This window comes from Eublepharis macularius, chromosome 8, assembly GCF_028583425.1.
Source record: "Eublepharis macularius isolate TG4126 chromosome 8, MPM_Emac_v1.0, whole genome shotgun sequence".
NCBI lineage: Eukaryota > Metazoa > Chordata > Lepidosauria > Squamata > Eublepharidae > Eublepharis > Eublepharis macularius.
In genome coordinates this window covers 97,544,933-97,559,584 of record NC_072797.1, presented here as the reverse complement: position 1 = coordinate 97,559,584, position 14,652 = coordinate 97,544,933, and the positions used below count along the sequence as shown (strand labels likewise).

Below are 14,652 nucleotides of genomic sequence, written 5' to 3'. Positions count from 1 at the left end.
AAATATTTTCATTACCCATGAAATATTCTTTATACTTACTTAAAGAAAGCAATAAGGAGATTGACCATGATGATGTATTGTACAAAGAGGTAGACAGCTTGAAGGAATGGTGTAAGGAAGGAACCTGGAGGGCAATCTGGATTTAATTCACAAGCTATGGATTAAAAAAAAAAAAACCTGTGTATGTAAAACCAGCATAGGAATGATAAGCTAATGAATAATACATTCCTCTTTCTTAGGCTAAGAGCTTCAACCAGTATAAAAAAACAAGTGTAAAGCTTCACTGATTTTAATGCTAATGAATCATTAACAGAAATAAATGAAGCTTTCCTAGCACTTTAACATTATTTCTTCTTTTTTGAGCTACTCACTGAAGTGAAGACAAGCTTTCACATTTACAGAATTAGATCTGAAAGACACCTGAGACAATATGAGGTTTTTTTAAAAAAGTAAATAAGGGGTTAGATCCAATCAGCTTTCCTGGTGACTGAAAAGAAAGGGGAGGGGCCTCCTTTCACCATCAAAAATGCTGTGCTGGTATCATGGGGCATGTGGGACCAGGGCTGTAGTAGGAATAGGACTTTGCTGGGACTGAGTGAAAAAGCTGGCTCGATCCAACTCAAGCTATGAAGTGTATTCTAATCTATATTAAATATGTTAAAATATTTTTTTTAAAAACTTTGGGGAGACTATGACTTGATTAGAAAATCCTATATTCTGTTCTGTGGCTCAGAACTTCCTGTTGCTTATGAAAGACCGCAGCAAAATGGCAGTGTGCGAGCTTTCAATGCAGACCATCCAAGCTTTAGGTCCTGGCATATCCAATTAAAGGGCCTCATGTTCAGGTGCTGCGAAATCTTCTTGGAAAACTCTAGTGCACCCTTTCCAGCCTGGATTCAGACCAGAAACAGCACTAGTAGCGTTAGTGGATGATCTCCATCTGAATATAGACAAAGGCCATGCCTCCTTATTGCTCCTCCTGGATCTATCTGCAGTCTTTGACACAGTAGACCATGCCATCTTGTTGAGGCGTTTAGAAACAGAAGTGGGTGACAAAGGATGTGCCCTGGACTGGTTTAAATCATTTCTCATAGAACGGATTCAAAGGGTTGCCACTGGAAATCAGCTATCTCCAGAATGGGAACTATCTTGTAGGATTCTGCAGGGTGAAATCTTATCTCCCATGTTATTCAAACTCTATGTAAAACCTTTAGGAGAACTCATTCACAGCTATGGAGTGGGATGTTATCAATATACAGATGACATCCAACTTTCTATCTCGCTATCCAGATCCCAACAGGATGCAGTAGAAATCTTAGACTGCTGCCTGATAGCCGTGATGAAATAGCTGAAAAATAACAAATTGAAATTGAACCCAGACAAGGCTGAAGTGATGCTTGTTGGGAAGGCAGAGATCTTGAAAGACATTCTACTCTCTTTTGATGGAGTTAATCTGACCCTTGCAGACTCGGTTAAGAGCCTAGGGGTTATACTGGATCTAATGTCACTACTAGAAAAACAAGTTAAGGCAGCCGCAAAAAATGCTTTCTAAAACCTCACTCTAGCCTGGAAGATGGCTTCTACCTCAACCTGGCCAACTGGATCCATGCTATGGTAACATCAAAATTTGACTATTGTAATGCACTATACACTGGTCTCCCATCTAAGTTAACTAGGAGGCTCCAATTGGTGCAAAATGCTGCAGCTCAACTGTTAGCAGGAGCAAGCAGAAGCATGAACATCATTCCCATCCTACAGTCACTCTGTTGGCTACCTATCCATTACCGTGCTCAGTTCAAGGTATTGGTTATTGCATACAAAGCTCTTCACAGCATTGGCTCGGCATTCCTACAGGACCGCCTCCCTCCCTATGCTTCTCCATGGCAGCTTCGCTCATCTGAACAGGGTCTCTTGCAGGTGCTACCTAGCACATCGACAAAATCAATAGCAGCCCGTGGTGACCCCTACCCTGTAGAATGGCCTATCTGAGGAGGTCAGGAGAGCCCCCACTCTCCTGGCTTTCCACAAACGATGCAAACTGAATTATTCAGATAAAGGGTAACATTGTAGGAAGGGGGTCTCAGATACTTTGCTAATGTGTTAGGGACCAGAGACTTCACCACTACATAGCCTTATACTATCTGTTTCTTTAAATATGTACTCCTATACACTACCTGTGCTTCATGTTGTCTAATGTTAGTCATAGAACTGATTATGTTCTGTTTTAGCATTTCTTCAACTCTGTATTGGATCCTTGCGAATGCTATGTCTTTGTAAACTTTTATTTATTTATCCTATGGCATTGTTTATGGAAATGTCCTTGACTCTGTATGGAAATATCCTTGATACTGATTGTACTAATCTCATACTATGTAATCCACCTTGAGTCTCAGTGAGAAATACGGACTATAAATGACATACATAAACAAACAAACAAATATTTTTCTCTGCCTAAGACCCAGCAAGCTGCTGTTAAACATAGTAGGTCTAGATGGGCCAACATAATGTAGCATTATAAGATATCTGTCTTCAAATGTTGTAATTAATCAGACTGAAATCCACACCACATTTTCGACATCTTTTAAGACTTCTCTAAACTTTTTATTAACCCTAGATATCAAACTGTGATACTACAATACAAGTCGACCTACCATCAATTTCTCCTGCATATACTTCACCAAACATCATCCAATAAGGCTGAAATACAATATCTCGTGCCAAAGTCCATGATGGCTGCTCATGCGGCGAAAGTATTGCTTTTCGAGACACACCAAAACTCAACAATACTATGGCCATCATAATTACAATATAAAACATGTTTGCTGTCTGAATGAAAAAGAAAATTAAGCACAACCATCAGAATGGTGTGATTTCCTGTACCATGGGAAGTACTAATTATTTGGAATTTAATAAACCTGACTTGAACAACTCAAAGAGAAGCAAATGAAAGTGTTGTATGGGAATTTATTCATGTTTCCACTCAAGTCAATTCAACTCATTAAGTGAAAAGGACAAGAACCAAATGAATCTTTGGCATAGTACAAGCAAACAAATATAAAGGGAATGCTACAGGATTTGTGCTGCTTCTCTACGCAAAACAATTTTTAAAGCAGTATCAGTCTTGCAGGTCAGAGTCAAAACTTCATTCCAAAGGCAGCAAATAACTAAAGAATACTCCAGATACAGAAGGAGGGCTGCTTTCTCAGTTTCCTTTATGGTAAAGGCCATTTATGTGACTTTCCAAAGATAAAGACAAATTCATGGAGGATAGGTCTATCAATGGACAATACCTAATGGTACACCCACATTCTGAGTTAGTAGAGTCCTCTAACTGCCAGATGCTGGGGACAAAGAACAAGGAATTTAAGCCTCCAGAAACAACTGGCTGAATATGGTTGGAACTGGAAACAGAATGCTTGGCTAGATATGCCTAGATAGGATAGGTTCTCATCTGGCAACAAATAGCAATACAGTTGCCACCTTTTTGTATGGCATTGCTCTTTGTCCATGTCAAGACAAATCCAGCATATGAAAATTCAGTAGCCAAATGTAACCTGTTGAATTTCTTTCCTTTGTATAGTAAAGGAGCTCTACCAGTAAAAAAAAAATGGCAACTTCATTTAAAAAATGGTGTCTTCTAGCCAAATACTTACCATTTTCCCAATCATTGTTAGATATGGTCCTGCATGCTGATTCACAGCAAAGAAATCAAGGAGTCGGACAAACCAGAATATTATGTCCAAACAGTAGATCAACCTTCCTGCCGTTTGAAATGGAGGATCAGCCCAGCGCAAGCCAAAACCAGTCATAAACAAAATGATAGCGATAGAATCTGTAAAGTTCCAGTATTCATTAATCCACACTTTCACCTTTTGGCTGAACTTTCCTGGTTCGGAAATAAATACCTAAAGGCAAGGGAAGAATCACTTGCATTTCAAAGTAACTAGTATGAATAGCATTATATATTTTCATAGAAATTATCCTGATGGAAGACGCCTACATCTTTATGGTTCACAAACACATTTAATGTAGAGGGCCATATTCCATTTCCCCTCAAATTCAAGACAATGTACCACCCATGGCTTTGCAGGAACATTGGATTTCTAATTCACTATAGGTTTTAATACCTTGCATAGCCCATCCCTTACAGATGTTAATTTGCTCCTTTAATCTCACTTAATCCTGCGTTAGATGTTAACTAGCAGGGACCCATGAGTAACTTGGGAGACGGGGAATACTGGGGGTGACAGAGCATCTCTCAGCTTTTCTGCCACTGCCCCACTCGTGGCACTGCCTGTTTTCCCTGCTAGCTCACCTCTCTGGGGGGTAGCAGTGACTTTTGGCTTCCCCATCACTACTCTGCTCACCCATGCACTCACTTGCTCCCTCCCCCTGCTCTGCCTGCCTGCCCTCCCCACCGCCACTCACTCATCTACCCACTCACCCCTCTCTCTGGAAGAAGCTACGCTGCTTTCAAATTTCTCAACAGTTCCTACTTTCTGGAAACATCTGCCAAGACCTAATGTTGTAGTGTTGTGTGATCTTGGCTTTTATTCATATAACTTGAGGTTTGGGCATTCACTTTTTTTCATTTTGATTTTTCTGCAAATCTGGGTTTTCCCCCAAGCTTGTAGAATGATCTCTTTTCTATGTGTACTCTGAAGTCCATGATGAAAATTAAATATTATGACTCTTTTTTGCTGTTGTTGGTTTAGAGTGCTCCACAGAGTAGACTCTGTGAGCAGGTTTTTCTTTTGATTGGATTTTTTTTAATGTTGGCTTCTCTTTTTAAAACCTTTGGATGGATCACCTGACAAAGTAAATTTGGACTTGTGAGACACCATATCAAAAAGGATGGGAACCATTGATCTAGACTTCTGAGAATTTTAGGAAATTGTATAAGTTTTGAAGAGGCCTGCTCCATACTTAACACAATCATTTCTAAAAACTGACTTTTAGAAACAGTTGCTTTGACTTTTCTTTGTAACAATTTTTAATATTTCAATGCATTAATATCTTTTTTTAAAGTATCTGTAGTTTTGACTTTGGCATTCCAGCATTAAAGCCAAGGAAATTGCTCATATTTATACTTTATCCTAACATTGACATAACAATGATAACTTTAAAAAGAGAACTTTTTTAGGTTGATCCAAAACAGAAGGCAATTTCACATGCAAGAAGTTTATGATTTCTGCTGATTTACCACTTGAACTACAACCAATCTACTCCTATACTGAGCCTGAACCCTCAGGATCAGTTCCCAGACAGCATAGATGGAGATGAGACAGATGGAGAGAGACAGGAAAGCTTATTCCATAAACAGAACAGAGCTTCTATTTCTTTGGATCCTACCCAGGGCTTTTTTTCTGGGAAAAGAGGTGGTGGAACTCTCTATTATCACATGCTGATGAATATATTGATGAATGCCTTCTGTGACTTGGAAACAGCTATCCATTCCTAGCATAAAACTGGAATAAACATAACTGATATGTTAACTAATACAAATAATCATAACTGATATATTTAACTAACACAGAACCAATCTGCATTCAAAAGCTGTGGGAACCATAACAATGTCAACTTCAGTCAACAAAAGAATGAAAGCAACACACTCACACGCACACACGCACAGCGCCACCCACCCCCATGAAAAGAAAGCAGAATGAACTCAATGCAACTCTCTCACACACACAGCCCCCCACAGCCACCACACCCCCCATGAAAAGAAAGCAGAATGAATTCAAAGCAGCACACACACACACACAGAAACCCCTGAATGAAATGAAAGTAGAATGAACTCAAAGCACCTTAGCCTCCTCGAGAAAACCGGCCCCAGCAGCTCTGCTTGCTCTGTCTCTCTGTCTCTCTCTCTCTCATTCACAGAGGAATGGGGGAAAAGCAGAATGAACTTAAATCAGCTAAGCTTCCTCTGCAGAGCCCCTGCCGGGCCTCAACTCTCTCTCTCTCTCTCTCTCTCTCTCTCTCTAGTCTCTCTCTCACACACACACAGAGGAATGGGAAAAAAGCAGAATGAACTCAAAGCAGCTAAGCCTTCTCTGGAGAGCCAGCCCCTGCAGCTCTGCTTGCACTCTCTCTCACTCACAAATAGAAAAAAAAGCAAAATGAACTCAAAGCAGCTAAACCTCCTCTGCAGAGCCTCCAGGGCCGAAGGAGGAAGGAATCACGTGGGCAGATTCTAGGGCTGCCAGAACAGTGTTCCTGAGTGTTCCCCCTCAAAAAAAGCCCTGAATTCCCACACAAATTCACAATAACAGTGCTTTTAGAAGAGTATTAGTATAAAACTCATTGATAATTACAGTATTACTTTTGTTGTTTTAAAATGCTTCTTTCTTTAGAAATATTTTATTATGATTTGATAATATTTGATAGGCAAACAGATCAGATCCTTTTTTGACATATTCTAATTCTACATTTTTTCAAAAGAAATTTAAGAGAGCAATCATAAGAAGATCTACTCAGAATCCTACTCAAATCTAGTTGGTGGGGCTTACTTGCAGGAAAACATTCTTAACACTCAACTGTAAGTCATCTCTCACACCCAGTCAAGAGGCAATTGGTGGCAAGACAAGTGGGGTTTGGGGGAGATTTCAGACCTGCCAGGGGAGCAGGGAAATGATTTGGGAACAGAAAATCAGGAGCTGGGGATATGTTTATTTGGCTCATTTTCCATGACATGCAAACAATGCAGGAAAGCAATACCAAGGTTTTGGCCTCTGCTAAAGTTTGAAGTGGATCATTCACTGATTTCTCAAAGACTCTACACTCAGCACATCCCTACAGTTCCTACCAAAGAGCTTTGTGCTTTTAGTTTAGATAACTCGTATAGAGAGTATAGGGTACAATGGCTAGGCATGCTAGAGCTTTGATTAAATGGAAAGAAAAGGTTTTGTAACTGTCTATAAACCTTGCATAAGCCCCAGAAGGCATGGAAAAAAACAAACCAGCTTTTGTAAGTGCAGTAATAAATTAGTTGAACTTTGGTACCAAGAAAAGAAAACAAATCCTTCTCTTTTGCCAAGGGCATGCCAATCCTGAAAACAAGAGTTTTGGAAATTGAGAAGTGGAAAATGACAGATTATTTCTTGAACAAGAAAGTGCCCTAGAGGGCTGTTTCTGCTTTGTTAAAACAAACGCATGAAGTACAATCTTTGGAAAGTCATAAGATTCTTATATAATATGCAACAGAGCTTAACTACACCCTGCTAAGATCAAACTGATAGGCAACATAAGAAAGAATGGTTTTAAAATCATGGCCTCCAAACCTAGACAATAATTTGTATAAATAACTTTATGTATATGAGTCCCACTGAATGGTGCTACTATTATGTGTAACAATATTTAGAGGAACAAAGTCCTAAGGGCATACCAATTAACTGATAAAATCTAAAGAAAAACCATCTCCAGAGTGGTACATAACATACCTCTGAGGAGTTAATTAAGTATGCATATGACACAATATCTTGTAAAAATTGTATTCATTAAAACAGTAGCTCAGTTAAGCAATGTCTTCATAAAGTATACTGTTAAATTACATGAGTCAAAAGAAAAGCCAAGGTACAAAAGCAGCTTGAAAGAAAGTTGTATTGCTGGTACTGACTGCACTTAGCTCAAGTGTATTAGATTATAAAGTCAAATACAGATGCCATATGTTGCTCATTTGAATGTGGAAGAGCAGAACAGCAAGGTGGCTATCCCATGAAGACCTTGCTAAACTCTCTTTCAGAAATGATAAAGTCTCATGAATCAGCAGCCAAAGCAATGGTTGTTTCCACTATAACCACAAACAAAAATGCTAGAGTTTTAATTTGATGCTAGTTTTTAAGTTGAAATGGTACCTTAAAAGTAAGTGATCTTTTCAATTGCTTCAAAAACCAAAGCAAAACCCAACACTCCCTTTCAGTTTAATCTAAGATGGAAGCCTAACTTCAGCCAATGTCTAAAATTTGCGCTCCTAATCTTTTTAAATGAATTAGGGCATAATTTTATTCAGGTAATTTTCTTTCTCCCCGCAAATATATAACAATATCTGTAATTCCTGCAACAGAAGTGGACAGAGCAAAATCAGAAGGAAATAAAGAGCCTACCTCTCTGACCTTCTCAATGGAGGTAGTTAAAATGTAGATGATGACAAGCCACTCCTGCACACTGGGTGTTGAGTCCATTTTCACCAAGACAGTGTAAGTGAACAGCATGAGGAATGCTAAATAGGCAATCTACAGAACACACAATGCACATCCTGAGTAAACAGATAGCTATGACGAGAAAAAAACCTTCACCTGCGGAATGCATACAAAGCAGAAACAGGCAAGAAAATAGCTCCTATGGCTTCCATGACTGTAATCAGTATATTTATTACAATCAGAGACCAAAGTAATAACATACAACCTACAATTAAGGTAAGTCATATTATGTACAGAGCTGTCCAATAAAATTCCAGAGTTTGGATTCTTAAATATTTAAAACCTTAAGACCTGAGTTCCCTAAAACCAAATTGTTAAATACTTAAATCCCTGAAGTTATAAAATATTTAAATATTTCCCCTTATAAAATACTTCCTGATCTGTATGGCCTGCACAGCGAATTTTGCCACCTTTAGAGTAATTTCTTCATCCATGACTGTCAAGTAGAGATGGGCACGAACTGGAAAAAAAACAATCCGTGCAGTTCATGGTTCATCACATTTCACAAACCATGAACTTTCACGAATCTGCCCCGGTTTGTGAACCAGTTCGTTTGGTTCATGAAAACATCACATCCAGATCAGCAAATAGTCACTTCCAGGTCAGCAGAAGGTCACTTCTGGGCCAGCAGAAGGATACTTCCAGGTCAGCAGAAGGTCTGACCCCTGTTGCCTAGGAAACTGATTGATTGGCACCAGGCTGTCTGCAGTGACAAACCAAAAAACGAACCAAACAAACCAGCCTAGAGTTTGTGGCAGTTCATCAGAAATGGACTCTGACGAAACACCGGTTCGCTAACCATGAACCGGCTTGGTTCATGCCAAATTTTGGTTCATATTTCAGTTCGTGCCCATCTCTACTGTCAAGAACAGACAAATATGCTTTGGCAACAGATGTGGGTCTTAGTCATTCTGGGGCCCCAGGTGAAAGTCCAGGATGGGGCCACAAGATCACTGCCACTCCCCTACCAGGGCCAAGCAAGGGATCCATACCATTTTGTTCCTATCAGTAGTACAACTGGTTTCTTTTTTAAAAAAATGAAGGCAGATTAATTTTTGTTGGAGTATCATTCTCTGCCAAGAGTGTTTTCATTTTAGTGGCAAAGAAGTTTGTTCTCTGTATTGTGATTTGAGAAAATAAGACCATAATATAGTTACTGACCGTATGAAACCAGAACTTGACAATTGGGGCGCTGTAGAATTCATAGACTTTTCTTGTTCCAGGAAGGCTTCCCTGTTCGTTATTGGTTGGATAAGACTGCCTTTCATCTAGCTTCTCATTTCCTCTCTCTAAATCATAATAATTCTTTATAAAGAAAAAAATAATGGTTAACAAAAATCATCCAGCTCTATAAGCAACTTTCTGTCATCCAATTTACATGGATATGCTACCCATGTAAATGCACAAGCTATCTAGATCCCTATTTCAGTGTAATACACTAATCAAAAAAGTAATAATATTATTTTAATCCAGTTGGCAAGATTGTTTATAGTGAACCATACCATGGGTTTAGCAATCAAATTTAAACTGTAAATATAAATGGTCCTTCTGAGGTTATGTTTCTGAACTGGAACTCAATATAGACAGCAAGTTTACAGTGGGAAATGTTGAAGTTTGCTCACTTCTTAAATGTGTGCTAAAGTGCTACAACATAGACCACCATAGCTGGTTTGGTAATAATTCATGGTTCCTCCAGCCATAGTTTAATTTAATTTAATTTAATTTATTATATTTATATTCCGCCCTCCCTGCTTTTGCAGGCTCACAGCGGATAACAAATACAAACATGTTTAAAAACATTTAAAAACATTAAATAATACATTTAAAAACATTTAAAAACATTAAATATAACAATTCATGCTGCCCAGTGGTTCATACATGCCTCTGTGTTTGCATAGGGGTGATGGTTTAACCCCCCCTTCACGGGGGGGGCGGGCACTGCCTGGCGTTAGCCATATGCCTGGCGGAATAGCTCTGTCTTACAGGCCCGGCGAAATGCAAGCAAATCTTGCCGGGCCCTTGTCTCGCAAGACAGAGCATTCCACCAGGTCGGGGCCAGGACTGAAAAGGCCCTGGCCCTGGTCGACGCCAGGCGGGCCTCCCTAGGGCCAGGGACACTTAAAAGATGTTTTCCGCCAGAGCGGAGAGTCCTCCGGGGCTCATATGGTGAGAGATGGTCCCTCAGATACGTCGGTCCCAGTCCGCGTAGGGCTTTGTAGGTTAACACCAAAACCTTGAACCTGATTCGGTACTCCACTGGCAGCCAATGCAGTTGGCGTAGCACCGGTGTAATATGCTCCCACACCGGTGCTCCAGCAATGACCCGCGCTGCTGCATTCTGTACCAGCTGTAACCGCCGGATCAGGCCCATGGGAAGCCCAGCGTAGAGCACGTTACAGTAATCCAACCTAGAGGTGACCATTGCTTGGACCACTGTAATCATGTCACGGGGAGACAAATAAGGGGCAAGCTGCCTGGCCTGCCGAAGATAATAAAAGGAAAGGAAGACTTGTTTTGTTTTGTTGCTGACTTGTTTTGTTGCTATGGAATGAAGACGTTAAATAATTTTATCCCCGTTTTCTGGTTCTTTGTTTACAGAAGCAGATAGTTAGATGAGAGGTTAAAGCAAGCCTCTATTGCACATAATTTAAGTCTCCTCACACATTCTGTAAAAGTGTTCTGTAGGTCAGTGTTAATAGTTCCTCTGTGCACACCATCTTTATTATTGAGTAACAACATACAATTGAAAACAACAGGTCTCCAGAAGATAAACCAAAAACAGTAACAACCAGCAGCAAACTTACTCAAGGAGTCAAGTCTATGTGATGTTCACTTTTGCATGTAAATCAGGAACAAAGTGCACACTCAGGTTCACTAGGCAGAGGCAGGTGTGTTCAAAATAACCTCAATTTATTAGCATGATGATATAGGGATGAGAGCAACTGGTTTCAGGGCAAGGGAGATTCATGAAGTCTACAATTCTAACCAACAAACTGAACTAACAAGCAGGGACTCCCCCTCATGAGGCTAAACTCACAAACACTAATTTCAGAGGAGTAAACAGTCTGTTCCATTGTAATGTATACAGTAATACACCACAGGCTACACAAGAATCTCAGTATGGTCTTTGGTTGCATGTGGTTGCATGAAGAGCCCCATGGCGCAGAGTGGTAAGCTGCAGTACTGCGGTCCAAGCTCTGCTCACAACCTGCGTTCGATCCTGGTGGAAGCTGGGTTCAGGTAGCCGGCTCAAGGTTGACTCAGCCTTCCATCCTTCCGAGGTCGGTAAAATGAGTACCCAGTTTCCTGGGGGTAAAGTGTAGATGACTGGGGAAGGCAATGGCAAACCACCCCGTAAAAAGTCTGCCAAGAAAACGTTGTGGTGCGACGTCCCCCCATGGGTCAGTAATAACTTGATGCTTGCACAGGGGACTACCTTTACCTTTACCTATAAATACTGCACAGGCTACACAAGAATCTCAGTATGGTCTTTGGTTGCATGTGGTTGCATGAAGCAGTTAGACATAAAATTTCCCAGGGTGAGCTAAAAACTCTGGAGAAAAAACTTCCACTCCCCCTTTTGTAATACAGTAAGTCAAGCAACACATATTCTCCTTCTAGTTCTAAGACTGCTGCCATAAATTCACTAACCCTAGCCCCTTTAGGGCAGATTGGCCCTTAGAGCTTATAGGGATAGTACCTGGTGGGCCGCTGCCCTGGAGGGCCACTGGAAGCCAGAAACAAGCTGAGCTTGGCTTCGGCCTGGGCTGTGACAATCTGGACAAGGAGATAGTTGCTCACTGGGCAACCTGACACCTGTTGTCAGCATGGCCACACCCTGGGTTGGTATCGAGCAGCCCTAGCGGTCTTGCCAGCAGCAGGGCGACTTTGCTCTGCTCACTCCAGAGCTTTGACCATTCCAATCTTCCCCTGTCTTCTTCAAGCACAAATGGCACTGAAGGCTGACAGATCTCCAACACCATATAACAGTAGCAGAATCTGGTCTTGGTTTTTTCTAGTATCTACCACATTTTAAAACAAAACGAATTAATTTAAATCCCTGGGCCTACTTGCAAAATGAAATCTCTGGCACCATACTAACCAAAGAGAGGTCTTCTTTTCCAGTAGAGATGCTAGGATCACTATAGTACCATGTGAACTGATGAAAGTCTTGTGACTGAGGCACATGAGACATTTCAGCCTTGCTTTTAAATTCCAGCGTCAAAATAGTGGGAGGTAAAAGAATACTCAGAATCACCTTTTAAAGAAAAAAAAAACATGAATACTGATTCATCCAGTACTCCTATTTATTCTCCATCTCGTCCTAATAATGAGAAATTGTCTCAGCGAACAACACACTTACCTCACACTTACCAGACTTTTCCTCTGTTCCACACCCTCCCCAAGCTCTTCTAATCTGCAACTATGTTTGCCATATTGTCTGATGGGCTGGGATGGCATCACGACATGGCAAAGTGGGGCAGCTGCCAGGGCCCATGCCTTCTGATGCAGCCCACTGCTGCAGACTCCCTACTCACACACCACCTCTGATGCCAACACTAACACCCTTCCACCTGCTTATGAGTGCTTTGTCACCTCTGCTCACAGCTCCATATGCCCACCACTGCTGGAGAAGGGCATGTGAGTGGTGCACAAAGCATCAGCAGGCTGGCCATGGCAGTGGTGCTTCTACTAGCTGCACCCAGCACCACAGGGGTGAAGGATCATGCAGGTAGTGTGGGCAGCTGTGACTGCAAGTGGTGGGAAAACTTGCAACTTGGCAAAGGAAGGACACACAAGCAGGTGGGAGGGCAAGGAGAGCCTTGTGGTGGGCATAGTGGGGCTTCTGAACACACTCTGCCCAGGGCCTCCCAAAACCTGGCCCTGGTCCTGATGGTGGGCTTGGTTTACCCAGAGGCTGAACATGTCACCCGGGGCATGGTTAGCCCACTCATTTGGCCAGATTCCCAGCTCTCATTGTTTAAAAAAGTTTTGGGCCCATCCCTCCCTGGGCACCATGCCCAAATCTCCAAGAATTTTCCAAGCTGTAACTGACAACTCTGTTCCCAGCATAGCCTCTTTGAGTGGTCAGGGGAAGGCCCTGCTTCCTTTTTTTATCAGCAGAAAAACTGGAGAGATCAATTCCATTGTATATATACCATACCCTCCCCTCCTTATACAAACACCACTACCTTTCTGATGCAGAGGGCAAGATCACATTTAGAACTGGTTCTGCCTCTCTTGCATTCACTTTGCAATTTTGGATGGATAGGAATATTCAAAGAGCATTTAATACTCCTTGTACCTTTTCCTTCTTTAGAAATGCAGGATTATGGGGCGGGGGTGGGGAGGGAATAGAACCAGCATAAGCAAGAAAACATCCAGAAAACATCTAAATTGGAAGCAACTCCTGGAAACAATTACTTAGGGGTGGGGAATAACTGAAAACTCATGATTATATTGTGAGAACAAGACAGCAAAAACCAATAGCCACTGTTGATTTGAATGTCATTATGATGCAGTCAGGCATAAGAAATATTTTAATCTGTGTTTGTTCTGGCACAAAGACCATGAGGATGATGCTGTGGGATAACAGAGCAGAAACATTTCTATGGTTTACAGAAAGGCAAGGTACACTACCTTTCCCACAATATTCTTAGAAAGCAATAATTTCCAAGAGATGACAAGTCAAGAAATAGCTAGGAGTACCTTGTAAAAGATATTCACAAGGTACTATTTGCTTCTAGTGCCTAACCGACTTCATTCCTCCCCACATAATCCTTGCCCATTTGTTCATTATGATGAAAAACTACATGCATTTTATGTCCTTTCTTCTCTTGACTGGAGATATGGCCAAATAGCAGCAAGGGACTACCAACAATAATAATATTTGATTTATATACCACCCTTCCAGACAACTTAATGTCCACTCAGAGCAGTTTATAAAGTGTGTTATTATTATCCTCACGACAATCACCCTGTGAGGTGGGTGGGGTTGAGAGAGTTCCAAGAAGCTTTGACTGACCCAAGGTCACCCAGCTGGCTTCAAGCGGAGGAATGGGGAATCAAACCCAGGTCTCCAGATTAGAGTCCTGCAGCTGTTAACCACTACATCAATTCTGACATACTAATGCAAGAGCCTGAAAAAAGCATGCCTGTATATAGTAGGTAGGCACCTTCTCATTCAGAAATATGAACCAAAATACAAATCAAAGTTCGTCACAAACTGGGCTGGTAAGTGGTTTGCAAACTGGCGGTTCGTGGGAGCTCATTTCTCATAAAATGTGATTAATTTTAGCCCGGTTCATTTGGTTCGTATTTCAGTTCGTCAGCACAGACAGCCTGGCACCCATCAATCAGTTTTCTAGGCAATGGGAGGCTGAGCTCTCTGCAGACCTTCTGCTGACTCAGAAGTGAAGTTTTCACAAACCAAATGAACCTGTTCACAAAC

At 41.2% G+C, this 14,652-nt stretch overlaps 1 protein-coding gene across 1 annotated transcript in view; it reads right to left on the bottom strand.

Annotated features, from left to right (window-relative positions):
• TRPM6 (transient receptor potential cation channel subfamily M member 6) overlaps positions 1–14,652 on the bottom strand; it is a 104,712-nt gene that overhangs the window by 52,717 nt on the left and 37,343 nt on the right. The window contains exons 18-23 of the mRNA XM_054986516.1: positions 12,304–12,459; positions 9,363–9,506; positions 8,106–8,234; positions 3,654–3,905; positions 2,652–2,826; positions 40–154 (exon numbers count right to left, since the gene is read on the bottom strand). Coding sequence (XP_054842491.1) covers positions 40–154; positions 2,652–2,826; positions 3,654–3,905; positions 8,106–8,234; positions 9,363–9,506; positions 12,304–12,459 — 971 coding nt within the window. The remainder of the gene's footprint in view (positions 1–39; positions 155–2,651; positions 2,827–3,653; positions 3,906–8,105; positions 8,235–9,362; positions 9,507–12,303; positions 12,460–14,652) is intronic.